Consider the following 21640-nt stretch of genomic DNA (forward strand, 5'->3'; position numbering starts at 1 on the left):
TCAACGACACAGACGATGGCATCAAGTGCACCCTCAGCAAGTTTGCGGGTGACACCAAGCTGAGCGGTGCAGTCGATACATTGGAGGGAAGGAAAGCCATCCAGAGGGACCTGGACAGGCTGGAGAAGTGGGCCCACGTGAAAATAATGAGGTTCAGCAAGGCCAAGTGCAGGGTGCTGACTTGGGTCGGGGCAATCCCAGGTGTTTATACAGACTGGGGGAAGAACCTGTTGAGAGCAGCCCTGCAGAGAAGGACTTGGGGTCCTGGTGGATGAGAAGCTGGACGTGAGCCAGCAGGGTGCGCTTCCAGCCTGGAAGGCCAACTGTGTTCTGGGCTGTATTGAAAAAAGGTTGGCCAGCAGGGAGAGGGAGGTGATTGTCCCTGTCTACTCAGCTCTTGTGAGGCCCCATCTGCAGTACTGCGTCCTGGCCTGGGGCCCCCAGAACAAGAAAGACACAGAGCTCTTGGAATGGCCAGAGGAGGGCCACTAAGATGATCAGAGGGCTGGAGCACCTGTCCTATGAAGAAAGGTTGAGGGAACTGGGCTCTTAGAGAAGAGAAGGCTCTGGGGGACCTCATTGTGGCCTTCCAGTACTGGAAGGGAGCATACAAACAGGAGGAGCAACAGCTGTCTACCAAGGTGGCTAGTGATAGGACAAGGGGGAATGGTCTGAAACTGACACAGGGGAGGTTTAGGTTAGATAGTATAAGGAAGTTCTTCACACAGTGGTGACTCACTTGAACAGGTTACCCAAGGAGGTTGTGGATGCCCCATCCCTGGAGGCATTCAAGGCCAGGCTGGATGTGGCTCTGGGCAGCCTGGTCTGCTGGCTGGCAACCCTGCATGTAGCAGGGGGTTGAAACTCGATGATCGTTGTGGTCCTTCTCAACTCAAGCCATTCTATGATTCTATGAATCAGCACAACAGCCTACTTTAGCACATACCAGGAGTTTCAGTGCTCCACCTGCATTTTCAGTGTCCTGAATATTTTTGTGTCTTTGTTTCTCTACATCGAAACTGGCCAGACAGCTCCAGCAGTGAGGTCAGTGGTCTTTGGGTGCTTCTGTAGTGTCTGAATAGAATCATACAACTATCTGAGTTGGAAAGGACCTTTAAAGGTCATCTCCTCTAATTCCCCTGCGATGAACAGGGACATCACTTCCCTACAAAGGCAGTGTCTGCAAGTCTATCTTGTAATCATTACCTTTAGAAGAGCTCTGAGCTTGGCCATCCACACGTTTTCATGTGAGCAGCTGTCAGAAATGAGTGGTGATGCTTCTAACTCTTACACCACAGAAGACAGAAGAAAACATCTGCTGCCTGTCATAACGCTTACCGCTTCCCAACTCAATGTCTTCTGCAGATTTTCACTCTGAAAAATATTTACGTTCTCTACGTCCCTCTACACCAATGCACACTGCAGCATTCATAGTGTATTCTGTTTACTTTCACTTACTGCCACTTCAGCCCACTTGCTGAGCCAAGACCCCACGCCTTTAACTTTGCTTTTTACCTTCCAAAAGTCGCAGCTCGTTCATGTTTTGGAGTACGTTCATGTACCAGGCCTATTCCTACATCATTTAGCAAACGTAAGTTGAAGGAAATACCTGCAATACCACAGATATATAAATTTTTGGCCAGGCACACATGTTGGCAGCAGTGTGCAAGAGGCTAGCTGGGGACAGGTGAACCCGGCTGCTTTGGGAGCAGGAGACTCTGGCTGCTGATGAGAGGATACCTGGCAGGCCCTGCTGTCCACCTTGCCCTCTTCCCCTCTTTCTCCTTTGCCTGTCCCTCCAGCCTCTCCTTGTTCTGACTTATGAGCATCAAGCTACATCAACATTCCTTCATCTGTCAGGGTGACCACAAGCAAACTTCCAAAGCTCTCTGCACTCTGGTTACCACTGGAGGGTGGGCTGGGGAGGCCAGAGCATCTCTCATGGCAGCAGACAGACTGCTGAGGGCCCCAGAGGCACAGCAGAAGACAAAATCCCTATGGTGCAGTTAGTGCCTGTTACCATTAATTCCTCCATCTCCTCCCACTCAAGTCCTCCTCCTGCCACTGTGAGCTGTCACGGAAGTGCGTGAGATGCGACACTGCTGTCTGCCCTCCAATGCTCTGTCGTTTGCCTGCAGACCAGCCCCACAGAGGACAACATCCAAATGGACTGCCTGATTTCCAACTAGGACTGTTCCTCCTACGGACAGGGCGAGCAGCATGCAGTCGTGCACAACAGTAAGCAGTGAGAGCAAGGCCTAGGGGCAGGCAGGACACAGCAGCTCTGCCTGGTGCCAGCCATGGCCACAAGGGAAACACAGCCCCAGGCTCAGCCTCAGGACCTGAGGACCTGCAGCTGGGCCTCACCTCTGTTTTATGTTGCTGTTAGTGAATGGCAGCCACAGGGTTTAACAGCCCTTCACTGTCTCAGGTCTTGGAGATAAGTAACTGAAGCATGCAGAAATCTGAGATGTGCTTCTCAGAAAAAGTCAATTGAAATTTACAAGCTCTAGAGGGACTCCCAAAAGCATCACAAGCTAACAATGGCAGCTGGATACCATTTGTCTTTCCTGGATGGTGACCACCTCAGAGTCACAGATATAGGATTCCCCATCCTCTGACCACAGGCAGTAAAATCTCTGACCTTGCAAGAGTGTGAGGCAACAGAAATCTACCATTATGGTAACTGCTGAAAGGCTTCACCCTTGCAGAGATTTGTTTTTTCCTCTGTAAACAAAACAGGAGTGATTTCAACCTAGATTTAGTATTGTAACCTGCAGGTTTTGCTCAGCTACAGAAAACAGCTTTCTGCATTTTAAACCTTCAAACTCAATGTCAAGCAAGTGTGAGTAATCCTTACACCTACAGAAGAAGAATTTCTGTTTCAAATGTCTCCTATTTTTAGCTCTGTTATCTACTGATTATCTTTTAACATTTACCTCCCAAACACTTTTGAGCAGTAGCAGGAGATGCTGCACAGCACAACAGGCAGCGTCACGCTGCACCTATCTAACACAGGCAGACAAACAGTGCTTGTGGGGAAACACACAAATGGTGGAAATACATCTGTAAATACCTGAAAGTAGAGTCTACAAAAAATAATTGACTGTGTTTTCACTAAATAAATTAACTGCTTTGTTCCTCCAGCCTCACACTTCTTTGTTTCTGCATTAAAATGCAGACATTGCAACTGAGTGGTCCTCCTAAATGAGACCTCTCCAATCCATCTGTCTTATTGGCACTCGTGTTTCTTAGATTATTCTGCAGGGAGACTTAAGATTTGGAGTTTGTCTGTTGCCTCAGAACAGCGGTAGACCAAATTAGGTAAGGCAGTGTCACTGCAAGATCAGCCCATCCCAGTATTGAGTGGCTTTAATTCCCACTTGAAGTGACATGAGCTGCACACACACACACACACTCCCTCAGAAACCCCAAGAGTGGATGACAACTCCATCTGTACGCAAGGGCAATGCTCTTTGGTCTTTGGCAGCAGTGGAACACAATATTCCCTCCTGTTCAGCAAATCCTCCTGCCACAGGTTTGCAGTTCTGCTTTCATTTGCTGCCTTTCCCCATGTTCTTGTAAGGAATTCACTGAGGAACTGCAGAGCATAGGGTGAAGAGAACTGCATTTACCAAAATGAGGAAAATCTCTGTTACGACCGGGGAATTGTTCTTCAATTATCAGACTGTTTCCCCACATCAAAATGCTAAGCAAGAACATCATGTCTCAGGACAGCTGCCAACAGGAAGGATCTTCAAAAAAATTAAAGAAATAAAAAGGGAAGGGTGGGGGGTACAGTGCTCAGAGAGACACAGAGGAATTGAGCTGTAGCACAGCACTCAGTGAAGGGAGCACAAGGTCCAGTAAGCTTCTCCTGCCTCACTTTATACCTCCCTGCAGACCTGGTTGTTTTATACACATGCCAAATGCAGGGAGAAATGTGTTCAAGATTTATATATTTTTTTACATTGCTGTATGATGGAAATTAATAGAGAGGCAAGTCAAGCTGAATTATTTTAGCTAAACTGAAATCATGCATTGGCTTCACACACAGAGTGTGAGGTCTTCATGTGGCAGACAGAAGAACTAAATGGCCTTTTTTCCTCTATGAAGATAAATGCAGAGTGTGAGGAACAACACACATAACAGATACCTGTGGCTGTCACTTAACTGTCTGCTGTACTTCTACATTCAAATGAAAAGGGAAGATCAGGTACCCAGTTTAACCCTAAAGGCCACCTCTAGCCTAATAAACACCATAGGAACTCCACCAGGCATCACAGGCATGAAACACCCACCACAGGAAACTACCTCCCACCACACCTCTGAAGCAACCAATTCTCCATTTGGGCACCTATCAACCACCTTCTCAGTCTCAGAGGTAGGAAGCTCTGACTGGGAATTTAAGTACTAGAAATGCGTGTTCAATGCTACTTCTTATTCCTGTCTTTGCTTCTGCTGATACTTCCTGACCTGTATCATAGAAGCACTAAGGTAGGAAAAGACCTCCAAGATCATCTAGTCCAACCATCAAACCATCCCTACCATGCTCACTAACCCAAGTTCCTCAAGTGCCACCTCTACCCTTTCCCTGAATACCTCCCAGGGATGGTGATTCCCCTATTTCCCTGGGCAGCCTGTTCCTATGCCTCACAATTCTTTCTGAGAACAAATGTTTCCTAATGTCCAACCTGAACGTACCAAAGCTTCATGGCCATCCTAGAGTTGCTAATGGTGGCAGCTTGCGCATGCGTGAGCAAAGCTAATTGGCTTTTAGGGGAAAGATGTGGTGGGCTTTGCTGTCTTTATTAGTGCAGACACTTGAGATGCCTCCAGCAAGGCAGCTGAGTGCTTCTTGTCCCTGTCAGAGACAGCAGGGTGCCTGCTCTAGCCAGCCTAAGACTGGCTCTGGTCCCAAGCGAAAACACCAAAGGAGAAGAACAAAAGAAAGAACCCTGAACTAATTAAGAACACACGTCCCCATATGTCCTGTTGAACGTCCCAAACTCTGCTACTGAAACCCTGTAATTAGAGGTGGACAGAAAAGACAGAGTGTAGGTGCATACATAAACAAATACAGGGGAAGAATTAAATACACCAGCTGTAATTAAATATAGTCTATTCCAAGACTACAATGAATTCAGAGTTCAGCAACACTTTTGTAATATTTCTCCCCCAAAACAATGACCCAATCTGGTGCCATGGGACAGTGCAGAGTTGCAGATATCTGACAGCCCTGCCTAAAAGCTTAGATGTAGCTTGCCACAGCACATGTAGTGCCTTGTTTATAATACAATTTCCGTTCCATTTCCTTTTCCATTGAATGGCACAAAGCTGACTGTCTCTGCCAGACAGGGTGCAGTTGTGCAGAATATGAAAGTGATCCATTTTGAGATGGCAAGGTTTGGAACGGCTCTTCACAACTCTCCCTCTTTCCTGCTTCTTCCTTCCTCACAAGATTCAGCCCTAATTTCTTAAAAACAGTGTTCTGAAATTATCTGGTAATAGAAAAAAAAAAAAAAACAACAAAAACTTGAAGCTTGGACCCATTTGCCATTTGAATATGTAAATCCATGCAATGGGAACCAAGACACCTGACAGCTTATTTCAAATACCTGTCAGCACCTAAACCCAATAGGTGCTTCTAGCCAAACATACACAACCAGCTCCCAAATTCCCCTACGAGAAATTATTTGCTCCACCCACACTGTTCATTTCAGCAGTCAACACAACAGCACTTACCTATTGGGATGAAGGCAGCTTTCTTAGGGGAATTAGAGGGTTTGCTTCCTTCATGCTTTGCAAATACCAGCTACCGTGGTATGTATGACACACAGTGTCTGTACAACTGATACCTGCAAACACTGTCGGTCCTCCTGACTTTAACAGCAACTGCTGAGTTCTGACAGCAACTACATGCCATGCAGGCCCCTCTTTTAGCATCCTGTATCTTCATTTAGTTATCTGAACGGAAGCACCCACAAACAAAGGCAGGTAAATTTGTTAGGCATTAATCCCAAGGTGCCCATTGGGAGGACAGGACTCAAGCATTTCTCCAGGCTTTTAGAGACTTTCCACCACACTAGAGGTGATCTTTCTTCTGAGCCTTCTGCTTTATTGCTGTCAGGTAAAGCTTTGCTCAGGTTTTCTTAATGTAGGGCAGGCAGCTTGTGACTGGAATTATTAATGTTAGAAATATTGCAACAGATGACCTCATGTACATGCATCCAAGCCCACACCTCTTCTGTATCAGCTACGTCAATCTCCACACGCTACATAATTAATTACACTAATTTATACAGAAAAAAAATTGTGTAACATAAGCTAGGCTTAACAAGTAAAACTAGCCACTAAGCCACCCTGCTCTGATCTAGCAGGATGCACGCAGCTCCACAGATGCAGTTTCCATCTCAGAACACAGCACTCCACGAAACCCCAGAACATCCCTCTCCTTCCAAAAATAGGCAAAGAGAGACAAAAAAGGGAAAATCTCATCCGTTCTTGTGAGATGCACTTTTTAGGACAAGAAAAGTCAGTTCTAACCAGATCACATGTGTGGGATTTTTGGTGTTTGTTTGTTTGTTTTTCAAAAACAGGCTCAAATTAAACTGCTGTGAAGGAAGAGCATTATGCTTTTTTCATGGTTATGATCCAGTGTCTGAGCAGAGCTTCCAGAACCACAGCTGCATGCTCCATGGCACGCTGCAATACCACGTGTGCTGAGAAGAGAAACAGACTGGGAATTAATTGATCTGTGAAGGAATTCTGTGCAGCCAATCTAAGCCATGGGCTGTTACGCCCAAGTGTTTGAAAACAGACACCAAAAGGGGAAGGTGGCATTATCTGCAACAGCAAAGTGCATGCTGCTCAATTCAGAAAGCACTGCTTTTAATCTGGGACCTGACCACACTGTACTCAGCACTCCAACAGCATAAACATCCCATGGAAAGGGGACTAAAATAGAGCTGGAGGTGCCAACACAGCATGCAGAGGAGAGGATGGAACCAGAACCCCACTGAAGAGCATCACCTCCTGCAGACTAAGCTGGTACCTCAGTGTCAACCCCCACCAGGGACACTGGGTCACCACACACTTTGTGCTCAGAACATGTCTGGAAGACATCAATCCATTCTCGGGCAAAGCCGGTGCAAGGCCTGAGCTCAGCACCCATCTGGCCTTAAACAGCAGAGCCATGTTACTGGTGTATTCATGAGCTCTGCACACTGTTAGGCATCACTGATCCCAGTGCTCATCTGAGGGCTTCCACAGAGATGTCAGGTTGGGATTCACTCAAGGATTCCCATTGTGTTACGCAGGCCTAGCTTCAGAGACAGCTCCTTAAAGCCCATTAGCTGACTAAGTACATTAAAAAATAAATAATCAAGATCCACCTTACTTGCTAAGCTTTAAAGGCACACTGCACTTGCAGAGGTTGCCCAGAGAAGTTATGGGAGCCCCATCCCTGGAGGAGCTCAAGGCCAGGCTGAATGAAGCTCTAGGCAGCCTGATCTAGTGGGTGACAACCAGCCCATGGCAGGAGGTTGGCTGGAAGTAGATGATACTTAAGGTCCATTCCAACCCAATCCATTCTGTGACACTATGACTGTCTTTTCCATATTTAATTCAGCAAATTTCTTGCTTCTCCAATCAACAGAGAGGCCACCAGTGAGCATCTCTTCTCCTGTTTGCAGATGGCAAGCACCAAGCTGTTGTCTGCATGGTTGAAGGTGTCCACTGACCTCTGATTTGTACAAGAGCAGCCTGCTCTTCTTACCATGGTGGCTAAGAACTGGTGTGGTCAATTAGCAGATGCTGAGAGCATAAACCACCTTCCACATAGTCCATTAGAGGCTCAGAGGAAAAAAAAGCATGCACTAGGTTTCTCAGTCATCTCCCCTCTGCTCACTGTCTGTCCAGCCAAGAAGTGCAGGAGCCTGAACCCATACTGAGGCCCTGCAGTTCAGCAGGAAAAATGACATGACAATTTAGTCAAAAGAATGTTTCAGTCAATTTTTCATCACTAAGTAGAAGTTCTGTCCAATGCATGAGGAAGTGTACATCTGTGACACCTGGAGTACAGCGTTCTTTGCAGATTAATTCCTAAGCTTCATCTGATTAATGCACCCCTGCTTCTCAGAATAGCAGTCTAGATGGGAAAAGACTTTTGTTGGGAGTGAGTGGCCAATGTCATGTTGCTGTGGGCACTAAAAAGACAACACTTCAGCACACTGGAATTTACAATGGCTACTGCAGCACGTCGTGCACGGCAAGCCACAGGTCTGACATCTGCTGAATACCTGAGGTTGAGGAAAGGTGAGGAAAGAACAGTGCTATGCAAAGCTCTGAACATTCTGGTTTCATTGATTCGCCATGGATTCCCCATGGATTCCTAGACTGAAAAACATTGGACAATTCAACAAAACCACAGGATTAAGCTTTCAGTTCTGGGGTACAGTGTTTTAAAGACTTTGCTCAATGCACTCCAGAAAATACTTCTTAAGGCATTTTAAGACACGAACCCCAACGTACGCTTTCCTCCTCAGCTGGAAGCCTAAGGTTAAAGTACAGGCAAGAAGGGGTTTGAGCTGGCTGAGGCCACACCTTTCAAGATCCTCCAAGAGGCAGAACTAGCCATGAGAGAGCAGGTATTTGAGCCATGTGCCTCTGCCTGCCCACAGAGGCAAGTCAGACTCTTATACATATCTTGTTTAAGCAGAGCAAAGGTATGTTTACTGCAGTTCATCTGCAAACCACCTGCAAAACACCAACAGGAGGGTGTAGAAAACCCTTCAGTTGACAAGAAATGGGTAACAGCATGGAGGTTCTGTTCTGCTTGTAAGTCTATGTGGTTCCCAAGACTCACTATCTAGATGGTTTATGTGCAGTCTGCACATGTCCTAGCAATGGCAGATTTCACAGACCCATTACAACAATATCTGTACCAGGTCAGCAAGACCCAACCACTTCAGCAATCTGTAGGCAATAGCAGCCAGATCTGGATTCTAAGGAGAAACACTAAACTGACAAAGGAGTGAAGTGTACTGTTCTGTACTGCAAATTAATACCGTCACTTGCAGAACTGATTCCACCCTGTCCTGAAGCTGGCAGTAGGGTGTGCCAGTGACAATCAGCTGGGTCAGGAAAACAAACTGAGAGAAGCAGCAAGCCTCCCAAACCTTCTGCACAGGGCAGCAGCCAGGCTGGGCTGCACTCATGATGATGCCCAGCAGGAGGACACACACGGATGATCCTTCTAAGGAAGCATCCTATGTCCTCAGCTTCCAGCAGACCCTTGGGGGATTTCCTGAGCTGCACTGTAACCTTTAAATGTGATGGATCAACGCAGTTGGATCTTTCTGCGGCACAACATACTAACTGCAATGGTAATTTGGGTTTTGAAAAAGCAGCTCATAGTGAAAATAAACATTAAGTATTGTTTTGGTATACTGTTATTTCAATGACCTTTTAGTTCTAAGTTTATCAGCAACTGATGAATGCACACTTTTTATTAACCCTGCAATTTACTAACACAGAGAAGCACAGACAGAACTTAAAGACCACTATGCACTCTCCAAACAACAAGTAACCCTTTACGTAGGAAATTAATGTAACAATGAATGTGACAGTGCTCCTGGCAAGCTCAGCTGCACTTCTTTCATGATATAACAGATGATCTATTAGAATTTAACTTCACAGACACCAACTCTTATTTATCGGTTAATGCTGTACATCACAGTGCTTCCATTAAAACATATATATTTAATCAAAACTCATATTTATATATACATATCTGCTTCATACACATAATGATGCTTGCCTGGCAAGACTTTAGGCTTAAGGACTACCCAAAGCATGGCACACACCCAAGGACCATGTTACCTTCAGCACACACAGGAACACTTCCAGCTTCCCCCGATTAGTGCTGTAAAACACTACAGGTGAGGCTCATTTAGAAAAGTCAAAGTTTTTCTTCTACTAAAATGCTCTGCAAGTCACTGCATCTCATATATTTCCCATCCTGACCTTGCACTTTTAAAAATCTGACTGTCTCCCACAACCTACAAAGGTTTATGCAGCATCACAGCTTCTAGCAATATGAAACATAGCATGTTTTGAGCTCAAGCAAACTGCTTCTTGTCCCACATGAGACCCAGAGTACAGTTGAATACCTCTACTCCTCCCCCTTTCAGAGCAATATCCCCCAGGAAGCAGGGCAACGTCCCCAGAGCAGCCCTTTCCCAGGGACTATGCCTGCTTTTCACTGGGATGGGATGTGCTGATTCCTGCAGCAGAGCACTTGCAGGGATGCTGCAGGGCTGGGCACTGCCTGTCGGAGACCTGCGGTCCATTTGCTCAGAGACATTACACAGCCCCCTCTGAGTTATATTCCCGAGTGCCTCACAGGGGCATGCTTGTTTGAGGAATGCACAAAAGACAAGTTTTGCTGCTGCTAATTCACTTCTTCCTGCATTCTTGATTAACAAGCAAACAAAACACACAGGGAAAAATCCAAGAGACCTGGCAGAGGCAGGAGATAACTGTCTGCCTAAATCAAGCCAAAGCACTTGCTCAGCTTACAAGATGGGAACAGCAACACGTTCCCTGTCCATTTTGAGAACACTGAAACAGAAGCTTTTTCTTCATTTCCTTACTAATTCTTAGAAGCTGTGCTTCAAAATTGTTCAATTTTCAAAGGCTCTGCCATCCAAAGAGTGAGATCTCAACCTCACAGAGCCCTGCGCAGCCATGCAAAAGGAGTGAAACCTCCAGGAGGGCCAGACCAATATGGGTGCCCAGGGCTGCACGTGCCTTGCAGAAGGGACGCACCATTATGAGGCCACTTCCTCCTGCAGCACTGCACCAGGAGCAGGGCAGAGTCTAGCATGAGTACCCTAAGATACTAAGATCCCAATGCAGTCTTGAGAAGGATATTCCTTGCTTTTTCACGCTGTAGTACAGAATTAGCTTAAAATAATGCAAAGGAATGAGGTTAAGCCACTTGAATCTCTCGTTGATTTTTGGTTTTCACACAGGGAAAGCTAAATTCCTTCATACAGGCGTCAGGTTAGGGCCATTTCAAAATTTCCTTGCAAGAGGTCATAAGTGCCAATTTACTTCCTATTTAGGCTGCTCAGTGAAAGCCTATGGATACAAAGCTCTAGAAACACTAACAAACAATATATACATGTATATTATTTGTATATTATCCACTGTATCATTGGAAACTAGTTACTTTTGAGTACCATTCTGACTGACATGCCTTCAGCTATTACAGTCTCATCTAGAACATCTTTTAGGAGGAAGTTTTTCACACAGAGGGTGGTGATGCACTGGAACAGGTTGCCCAAGGAGGCTGTGGATGCTCCATCCCTGGAGACATTCAAGGCCAGGCTGGATGTGGCTCTGGGCAGCCTGGTCTGGTGGTAGGCGACCCTGCACATAGCAGGGGGTTGGAACTAGATGATCTTTGTGGTCCTTTTCAACCCAGGCCATTCTATGATTCTGTCATCTGTCCTTAGGACAGATTTCTTTCCTCCCTGCTTTTTACTTGGATATTTCTTGCTTTGTGGCCCTGAGGTGTGAACCTTAACCACATGGCACCAGAGTGGGCAAGTCATCAGATGAATGAGTCCTTACAGAATTTCACCAAGATGGACCACGTTCAAGTTGAGCAGGGCATCCTACTGAGGCTTGCATCAGAGAGAAAGGAATTTGATGAGTAAAGTGCTGACAAACACGTTACTATAGCTTTGACCTCAAGTCTATCCTACAAGAAGAATTTTGCTGGAATTATATCCCTGTTTCCATTTCTCTTCCTCTCAACATCCCCTCAAGAGCGCACCAAAAACCAACTCAGCACATGAACACACTGAGGGACCAGGCACTGCCCTCCCCACTGATGTCAAAGTCGGAGCTCAAGCCCCACACGTGCCACACGAGCGCAGGGCACAGATCAGCACAGCACAGCACAGCACACTGCTGAGCGGCCACGCGGTGTTCAGGCCTCTGGGAGCAGGGGAGGAAAGCAGCCACTACTGCCCCAGGGCCTGGCCGCGGCTGGGAGCCATTAAACTTTACAAGACGCCTGATGGATTTTAATGCCATTTTAGTAAAGCAGAGTGAAGAACAGTACGGTCGGTATTATCAGCTCATAAACCCACTGTGCTGGAGGAGGGGGCTGTTAAAAAACAGATTTTACAAGAGTCCTTCATGCCAATCCATTAGGTAACTAGAATTAGGCACATCTCACATGCTTTGGGAACACCAGTTTGCACATACAGTGTACTTGCACTGATTTGCCACTCACACCAATCACCACTAATAATAAAATCACCAGGAATAATAAAATCTGGCTTTAAGTGCAGTAAAACCTGAGGAGGTGCAGCAAGCAGAAGCAGCTACAAGTGTTAGTTGTGTAACCACAAGCACACCTCGCAGTTCACCTATTTTGACCTTGAGATGGCATAGAAAAGAGACTTAACGTGACAAATACTACCCAGTGCACCACTACAGAGATATAGTGCAGAACTGAAAGCAAGAACAGAACTTGAACAACGAGCAGATCCCACTACTGCCCCTGCATCTCCTGCAAGTGGTGGTGTTGCAGCACACTGCTGCAACACAGCATGGTGGGGCAGGGGGAAGTGGAGGCTCAGGGTGGAGAAATGATGGGGGAAAAAAGGAGGGACGGACCCTTCAATGGTGACAAGTCAGTAATGGTGGAACAGGAAAAAAGGAGGAACAGAAGTGAGCATCCAGAAAGAGGGTGGAAAAGAGAGTGAGAAAGAAGCGTAGCTGGGGACAAAGGTAGTTTTTGTTTTTTAAAAAAACTGAAACCGAAGGGCAGAAATCTGCATGAAGCGTTTTTCTTGAGGACTGATCTCACTGCTTGAGCCACTGCCCTCTGCAGCCCAGGCCTGAGTTCCTCCCATTCCCAGGATGACCACGTGGCTGTTAGGCAGGGCCACATTTACTCATATTACAATTAAACTACAGGAAAGCATGTTGGCATGCGAGGGAAGTGATGACTGAGTTGCTACGTCACTGTGGCCACAGAACAGATTGAAAAAAAGAAGAGAAAAAAACATGCGAAAACCCCCAGTGAGCTCAATCTGGCAGTGCCATCAAAACCAGCCATCAGCCACCTCTCACACATTCAGAAGCAGGCAGCTAGGCGTAGCTCATCCACACTCATGCAACACACTTCTTTGATCCGTGAATCCCAAAATACCACAAACTAATGAAAAAGGACAAACGCATCCCAAAGGATGTGGATAAAAACGACCCCAAAGATTTTCCTGTATGGTGCACGCAAGGCAGTGATCCCACAGCGTGGGGCCGGGCACCTTCAGCACACTGCAGTCACCTGAGTGCATCTTCAAGCACTGCACACTGCAGCCAGATCTCACCTGCCAGCAAATCCCAGCAAAGCACAACTGTTTCCAGAACCATGCAAATATGGGGCCTTTACAAACCACATCTTTGGGGTCCAATGAATGCCCACAGTAACTGCAGTTTCCCAGCATCGACTGCCCCACGTCAGGGCTGCAGCTCAGGAGCCCACCTGCAGCTCTGCACCAGTGCAACGGCAAAAACATCTCTGTATGTACCAACATGCAGTGCAAGTTGCAAGAGCAAAATTAACTGTACTTCAGGCATGCTTTCAAAACAATAAATACTGCTGTGTGACATATTGCTCCCCCAAAATAACCCGCCTTAATCACAATATACCTCCAGCAAATAGTTGCTGCAGTTGGATTCTTTATTAGTAACAGTGCAGTTAACCAGTTACAGCTTTAATTAGGCAAAAGCTAATTATCAGAGGTGATTCAAAAATAGCACACTGAACAACATAAAAAAGAAGCCAAGAGAAAAGCAACACGATACCTATTAAATTTTAGTTGGTAAAAAACAACACTTAAAAGATCTGGTGCAGAACCAAAAAATTTCCAACAGAATATTCTGAACTAAGCTCAGTCACTCAGATGTCAGCCACACATCCTTCAATTTGCTTTTTTCAGGACTTACCTATGTTTTTCTAGTTCGTTGTGTGAGGACCTATTAAAAAAAAAAAAAAAGGAGAAGTAATATTAGAGAACAAGGTAAACACCAGGATTTGGAACACTTAAAAACCAACACCTGCATAAGAGCTCTCTAAAATATATACTTCTATGTATTATGAAACAACTTTGCTTTCAAATCACTTTTACATCTCTTAAGTATTTCAAGGTACCAAGTTAATCTCCATGAGTAAACGGTGGGTTGGGAGGAATTATAATAAATTTGCATTAATAAAGTTCTCAATAGATTCCGTGACTGGATTGCATATGAAAAAAATATGATCAGGTTAGTATTAAAAGCAGCCCACGAGATTTTTATCTGCAAAGAAAAGCTGTGAGGGAGCAGCACTGTTAGGAGACCTGAGTGCCAATGATAAGGGAGAAAGCACCAGCAAGCTGGCATTGGAGCCCAGGAGAAGCAGAGGAAGAAATCAGCAGCCGAGCACCGCTGTTGACATCTTAGTGGCAAAATAAAGGAATGCTCTGAATTCTTATGAGCCTACAAACAGGAAAAAAAAAGCCCAGTCCCTGAGCTGGCCACACCAGTATGCTATTCTCTTCCAAACTAACAGGCTTCGAGATTAATTTTTTTCCCCCAGCTGATGCCTCAGGTTTCTGCCATCAGAAGGCGGCCCTAACTTCTTGGGGATTTGTTTTTTTTTCCAATTGATTCAGCTGGAAATACCGATTTTATTTATTTGTACAGCTCAGACTAAAGACATTCCCAAAACAAAGTTACTGTCACCACTTTGAACCCGGAAACTTCCTGGGCTATTACTTCTGTCCAAGCAGCACCATGTGCAGAACGTTAAGGATCACTATGTGGCAAGCGTGCACATCTCAAGAGCAACATCTCCCTGACCAACATGTGCCCCATACAGCAGGAACTGCTCTGTCTGTGCCCACTTGCACCCACAGTACCTTGATGAGAGCCACACCATAAACATTACCTCTCCGGCCTCAGAGAGGAAAAGAGAGAGCTCATGCAAAGGAATAACCATTGAAGAAAGCCACAAGCAATTTATTTCAGGCCAGCACAGCTACTGATCCCATAATGAATTAAGTGAACCCAGCCCTGTGTGTGTTAAGGACAGCCCAGGCACACACAACATTCAGCAGTGGTGCTGATCTGCTTTTGACTGCGAGCATCCCAGTGTTGCTACTGAGACATCAACTAAGCAACCATTACCTGCTATCATTTGCTGAATAGCCTATGGATTAGTTTTATAACTCATTACATCAAGTGAGCCACACCCAGACAATACAGGTACTCTTCCAACACCACACAAATGCTCTCCTGACTGACACACCCAGACTGAGAATGGTTTATAAAGATATTCTGTGCTATGCTGGCATATCAAGTTGTGGTTACTGCATTTTTACATCGTTGCCATTTGACCCCAGTAAGGTCCCTATTCCCATATACACTTAGATAAATCAAGCTTGAGCTCCACAAGAAGCAAAGAACACCACGTCCAACCAGCCAGTGCTCACAGAAACACACAGAAAACAAATGCTCAGTCTGGAACCATTCTTCACAAAGACTGGGCAGGCTGGGGACAGTCACAGGGGCAGTCATGGAGGACTCTGAAGAAGTAACACTGACAAATGCAGCCAGGCCAGCTCTGGACCACACTCCCATTAACTAAAACAAATTGCTCCAACACCCGCCTTCTTGGGACCCAGAACCCACCTCAATACCTGCAGCATGAGAACTGGCACCAGCAGGAACTGAGCACGCTGAGCAACACTGAGCCCTTGGGGACAGCCTGGGAACCAAACCTGGACAGCTGACATCCACATGACCATTGTACCACCTGCCTTTGGAGAAGAGGAGGCTCAGGGGAGACCGTATTGCTCTCTACAGCTATCTGAAAGGTGGTCACAGCAAAGCCTCTTCTCCCATGTAAGCAATGATTGGATGGGAGGAGACAGCCTTAAATTGCACCAGGGGAGACTCCAGTTGGATATTAGGAAAAGTTACTTCTCAAAGAGTGGTGAGGTACTGGAACAGGCTGCCCAGCTGGTGGGGAAGTCACTGTCCCTAGAGGTGTTCAAGAAACATGGAGATCTGGTGCTGAGTGGCATGGGTTAGTGGGCATGGTGGGGATGGGTTGACAGTAGCACTGGGTAATCTTAGTGGTCTTTTTCAACCTCAGTGATACTATGAAATGCCCTGCAATCTGACAGCTCTGGAAGGATTAATCAAAAAGCACAATAGTTTTCATTCATTTGGTTTCTTTGGGAGAGGAGAGATGAGCTTCTAAATACTATTTACTTTCTCCTTCTACACTATAGCATATTACAAGAATATCCATCTGCTTATGCTCCTACTGCAACCTGAAGTGAGAGAAAAGTTACAACTGCTCTGCACACAAACCAGCACTCCAAATGCTACCATGATTTCAGAATGGAGGCTTTTATTATTTCACTGATATAGGGAGTGGGCCAGGAATAAGAAGATAGATGGATATGTGTGTTTATAAAAGAACACATGTATGTATTTATATAGAAGAACCAGGCCTATGCAGCAATTTTCAGACCAATGGTCTGTGGAGGCCTTCGAAAGTGCCTGCAAGAGAAGGAAGACTTCTGGCATCAAACTTAAGTCCCCTGTGCTGGGTTGTGCATCTCCACGCACAACTTCAGGGAGCTGGGGGTAATGCTGGTAAAGGAGTCAGTAAAAAGCCTCAGCTGAAAATAGGAGAGAGACATCAACAAACACCATCAACAAATAACAGATCCAGGAGGAGATCCGGAGTGCTGTTTGCAGGCATGGTGGCCCAGGACAGCCCTAACACCATGCAGTAAAGGGCGAGCAATCAGCCAACAACCAAGTAGCAGTTTTCTTAGTGAATGCATCGTATGAAATAGGGAGGAGGAGCCAGTAAAGCCAGGGAACCCTACGTCCATACCTGAGCTGCCATGAAACACACGTGGAAATACTGCAGCCCATCACCTGCACTGCCCTGCATGACGAGTGTAATGCGGAGCCTGTGTACATGCACATCCTGCTCTGTACCGACCGTTCTGGGGGCACTTTCCCAGTTACTTTAAATTGGACACACCACTTACACTGTGCTGGTGTGGAATTCATCCACCAGAAACAACTTCTGCATTCTCCTCACAGCCTTGCAGATTGGGCTGGGCACTTCCTTACACACAGCTCAGGCCCCTGGATCCAAGCTCATGCTGCTAGATGATGGCCAAGATTGTTTCCTTCCCACTGACACCAACACTGCAGCTTCCAGGCACTGCAGGCTCAGCGCAGCTCATCACTGGGGAAGGAGCAGCCGTAAGATTCATCACATTAGGACCAAAAGCATCAGCATTAAAAACAAGCTGAGGGATATTGATTGCTGTCCCTCTGCAGACTGTTCTAGGAAAGCAGGCTCAGAGGGATCCATCAAATTCAGAAAGCAGAGTCGTCGTCCCCACAGCCTGCTTCAGTGCTTTCTGCTCAGCCTTCCGCAAAACAAAAAAGAACAGAAAAATAAAAGTCAGCTCTGATCCCCACGCGGCGTGGGCACGGAGCGACATCTGTGCAGAGCCAGGGGCTTGCTCTGCAGGGCACGTGCTGCCTCTCACCGTGAGCCAACACTAACAGAGGAACCCGGATACGGAGCTCTGTTTTTATTTGAAACACCAAATGCAGCTTTCACCCCTTTTTACACATAACCCTTCACCAGAGCGCAGCAAAAAGTACGGCCCTATTTATATAACACTCCGACCAAAATACTGACTTTAATAGATAGAGGAGATATATTTATGAACGGGCCTTTATTTTGCTTTCGTTCCCCCCCCTTCCATAACGCAACTCCTGAAGGAGCAGGCCAAACACTGCACCACTGACGTCCAATTCCTTTCTCCACGACTCAATGTAACCGTGACTTCAGTGGACTGGCATCCAACACACTGATTTCAGTTCTCATTTTACCTTATTTCTGACCCTTTCGGGTCAGGGATGCTGCTGTCCCTGGGCTGGTACCATGCTGTGCCACCAGCTGCATGGCGGTGCAAATCCACCTCACTCAGGATGAGAGTACAGGATTCCAGCACCAAGCCCTTCCCCATTGTCTCCTCTTCCCTTTTTTTAATAGAAGCACAGAAACGTTTGGGCTTTCAGGTATCATGAGGACAGGACACAAGGAAATCCAGCTACCTGCAGGCCAAGCTGGGTTCCTACCTGAGCCTTGCTAGCAAACGTCACCAAATTTCCAATCTGTGTCATGCTCTTCCTTGGCACACTGCACACATTATCTCTCCATTTCACAGCAACCTCAGAAAGACATCCAAAGGTTTGTTATTAGAATTTCCAAGGCACAACCCCGCTAAACCCAGCTGCTTGCTTTATGCCCTTTCTGTAATTCCAGACAGACATTAACCAGAGTTATCGGACTGCACTGCACTGATTTAGGAGTTAGTTATTGGTCGGTGAAGAGGAGACATTTATTATCCTGCAGTCAGGTACATGATAAGCATTTGTGCAACAAGAAGATGCGAGCTGGGTTTACCTTTCTTCCCCTCAAAAGTCAATTGCCTCTCTCAGAGCTGTTCTCCTTGCACAACAAACACGCAGATTTGCTGACCGCAGGATTTGGGTCAGAACTATTGGAGGAGCACAACTCTGAATCTCAGCAACGGACATCAGAGAGAAAATGGAGCAGCCTGGTTCATGGAACACACAGTAATGAGCACACTGCAGGAAACGTGGCCAGAAGAAATCACATAAAAACAGATAATTTTCATATAGAAGAGAAGAAGATGGCTAAATAACCACAATGCAAATATCCTGCTGAGCAACAAGCTGCTAAAGAACACTTTCAGTTTTGATCCAAAAGTATCAGTAGGCAAAGCAAAAATGTGAAATTCCTGCAGTGGACAGTAATCTTATAGCTTTTGATTGATTAAATGCAGTTTTGCTGCTATTTTTCTTGCTATGAATCCAAATCTGCCATTTAATTGCCTTAGGGAAGCAGGCAGCGCTTCAGCGCAGACTCCGTTGCCCAGTCCCAAGGGTCAGCACCCTTCCTCCCCTTCTGCTCACAAGAGTCCCAAGCAAGATGCACCCCATTCGGCTGGAGGCTCCAGGTATCATGACAACACTATATCAGTAGGGGAAGCAGCACCTTGATGAGAAACAAGGCCCTTCTGCCCCAGTCCTCCAGAAAATCTGGAGCAGCTGCAGGGGTGCTCTGAGCCCCCACAGGCAGGCAGCGTGGGGAGGAACTGCAGAGCAGAGCAGTGCGTGGCACAGCCTCCTGCTGCTGACACTTCTCCCCTCCTCCCCTTTTCTCATTTTCCCAAAATGAGGAGGAAGACGTTTTTCATGCTTATATATATATATATATATATATATACACACATATATATATACACACACATATATTTAGCTCATGAAGTGTGCAAAACATACATATATATATATATATATATATATATATATCAGTTTTTAATCTGATCACGCAGTATAAACAAAGGGAGCTAAGGATGCTGCAAGCAGCAGGACATAAAAACAGATGACGAAAACAACCAAACCCCTGCAGTTTCGAAACGTGCAGTTCTCTGCTCCTTTCCTTCCCCTCCAACCTTAAGCACATATTTTTGTATCTAAGAAGAAAAATGCAGTCATTAGGAATACACTTCAGACATGTATGCACTCTGCCTGAATGCGATGTTCCAAGCCTGGAAAAGGGCTGAAGCAGAACAATAACGACAAACACTTTGCCCAATGCTTCACATCACCACGACCACTCCAGATCCTCTGAACTTCGACCAGTCGTCTGCCCCTGGTAATCTCCAAGTCGCTTAGGGAGACTTAACGGCATTACCCAAACTCTAGTCTGGGGTTCAGACCCTGTAGCCTATCAGCTCCAAATAATAATAATAAACAGTGATGCTGGTGCACTTCATGGGGTTTAGGCTGGATGTTCTAATGTAAAGATCATTTTCCCTCCTGGAATTCATACTCAGATGCAAAGCTGAGCAGCAACAGCTCCAAGTGGGAATGGGGGCAGGAGGCACGAGGGATGCAGAGGTGCCCACATGGCTCTGCAGGCGCACTCGCTCCTAACACAGCAGGATGCTGCATTTCAGCAATGCATCTTCACTCACAATCTGACAGCATCCACGCCACGCAAAACAAACCTAGCAGTGCTGCCTCAGGGCTCAGTTTGGGAAGCACCACTTCGTCCCATAACACAAACTCATTGCTGATCTAATCACCGCAGCAAGGAGGAAAGAAAGCACAAGGAAATGTATAGGTCGTATGTCACAGGATTGCACGTTGGAAGCTGGCACTGCTGCATGGTGAGGATCAGAATGAAAGTCCAAGCAAATACAGGATGCAGGATGGTAACTGCAAGCAGGCATGCATGTCTCAGCTTCCATAACATGAGCAAATCTGTGACCAGAAATCTTTTAATTCTGCTGTATTCGATAGGTTACAAATCCTCTCTTAAAAACTCCGGAAAGCAGCTTACAGTTCAGACAGATAACTATTTTGCAGGGATGACAAGAGACCTAAGAAAGGAAACGATGGAATAATAGCTCTCTAAGTAACACAGCTTTCCCAAACTCATGAGACACAAATAGTCCGTAAGGTGCAATGAGCGCTTTGCAGTGGGAAATCCTAGGAGCCCTGTTTAGATTAACCGTGAATTTGTTTCAAAAGGCACTCAGCATCTTTTGTGAGTAAATAGCTAGAAATCTCAGAAAACTTCTCCCACTCCTGATGACTCTCTAAAATGAACTGACATCTCCATACTCTGAAATGAGACAAAGAATTCAACTGAATCCAAAACCACGTCGGAGAACTGCAGTGAGAAGGCAGCAGCATGTGCCTGACTTACAGCAGGGGACAGGGAACAAGCAGTCTCCCCCAGCAGCTCTCTGAGGTGGGCAGGAGCGGGGTGCCAGCTCTGCCTGCTTCTGATTTCAGTGTGCATCTCGGGCACCCAGCAGAATCCCTGCTGGGGGAGCGAGAGCAGCGCGGGCCCACCGAGCTCACGGCCGCTTTGCAAAACAAGTCACGTGCAAGCCGAGTTCACGTTAGGCTATTCCAGAGGAAGCACCGTGCCCAGCGGAGCCGGCGGTGGGGCCAGGCCCAGCCGGGCACGGCGACTCCGGAACAGCCCTGGAAGAGCCGAGCAGCGCGGAGCAGAGCAGCAGAGCGAGGGCTGGAGGAGTTCCCAGGCGGGGGCCGGCACCGTCCCCGTAAGACAGCCTCCCGCACGTACACAGCCACTGCCGGAGCAGCAAACAAAGCTGCAGAGAGCCTGCGCGCAGCCGCCCTTCTCTAATGCCATCGCAGCACAGGTAGCGCTGCGGGGACAAAAAAACAAAACAAAAAAAACCAAAACAAAACAAAACAAAAAAAAAACAGGCGACGGCACGACGAGGCAGGCGACGACCACGACGGGCCACGCGGTGTGACAGCGGCACGTGTTGGCCGTGCTCCAGCATCGGGTCGAGCCCGCTTCGGTACCGTCTCGCTGCCGTACCTACGGGAGAAGTTCAAGCATGGGGTCGGGACCGTCCCGTGCACGCGGTGATCCTGAGGCCCCAAGGGGGGGGGG

General features: G+C 46.6%; 1 protein-coding gene across 4 annotated transcripts in view; it reads right to left on the reverse strand.

Moving 5' to 3' along the window:
• The window catches only part of MXD4 (MAX dimerization protein 4), a 37969-nt gene that overhangs the window by 15255 nt on the left and 1074 nt on the right, over positions 1-21640 (reverse strand). For 3 of the 4 annotated variants that reach the window (XM_042812010.1, XM_042812009.1, XM_042812008.1), the window contains exon 3: positions 14032-14061. In XM_042812010.1, the coding sequence (XP_042667944.1) occupies positions 14032-14061 (30 nt within the window). Of the gene's footprint in view, positions 1-14031; positions 14062-17138; positions 17683-21640 lie in introns of those variants that run through there. The other variant, XM_042812011.1, reaches the window with a different exon arrangement.

Source organism: Centrocercus urophasianus, unplaced genomic scaffold (assembly GCF_019232065.1).
Source record: "Centrocercus urophasianus isolate 14NV4802_14NV808 unplaced genomic scaffold, USGS_Curo_1.0 seq_13, whole genome shotgun sequence".
NCBI classification, from domain to species: Eukaryota; Metazoa; Chordata; class Aves; order Galliformes; family Phasianidae; genus Centrocercus; species Centrocercus urophasianus.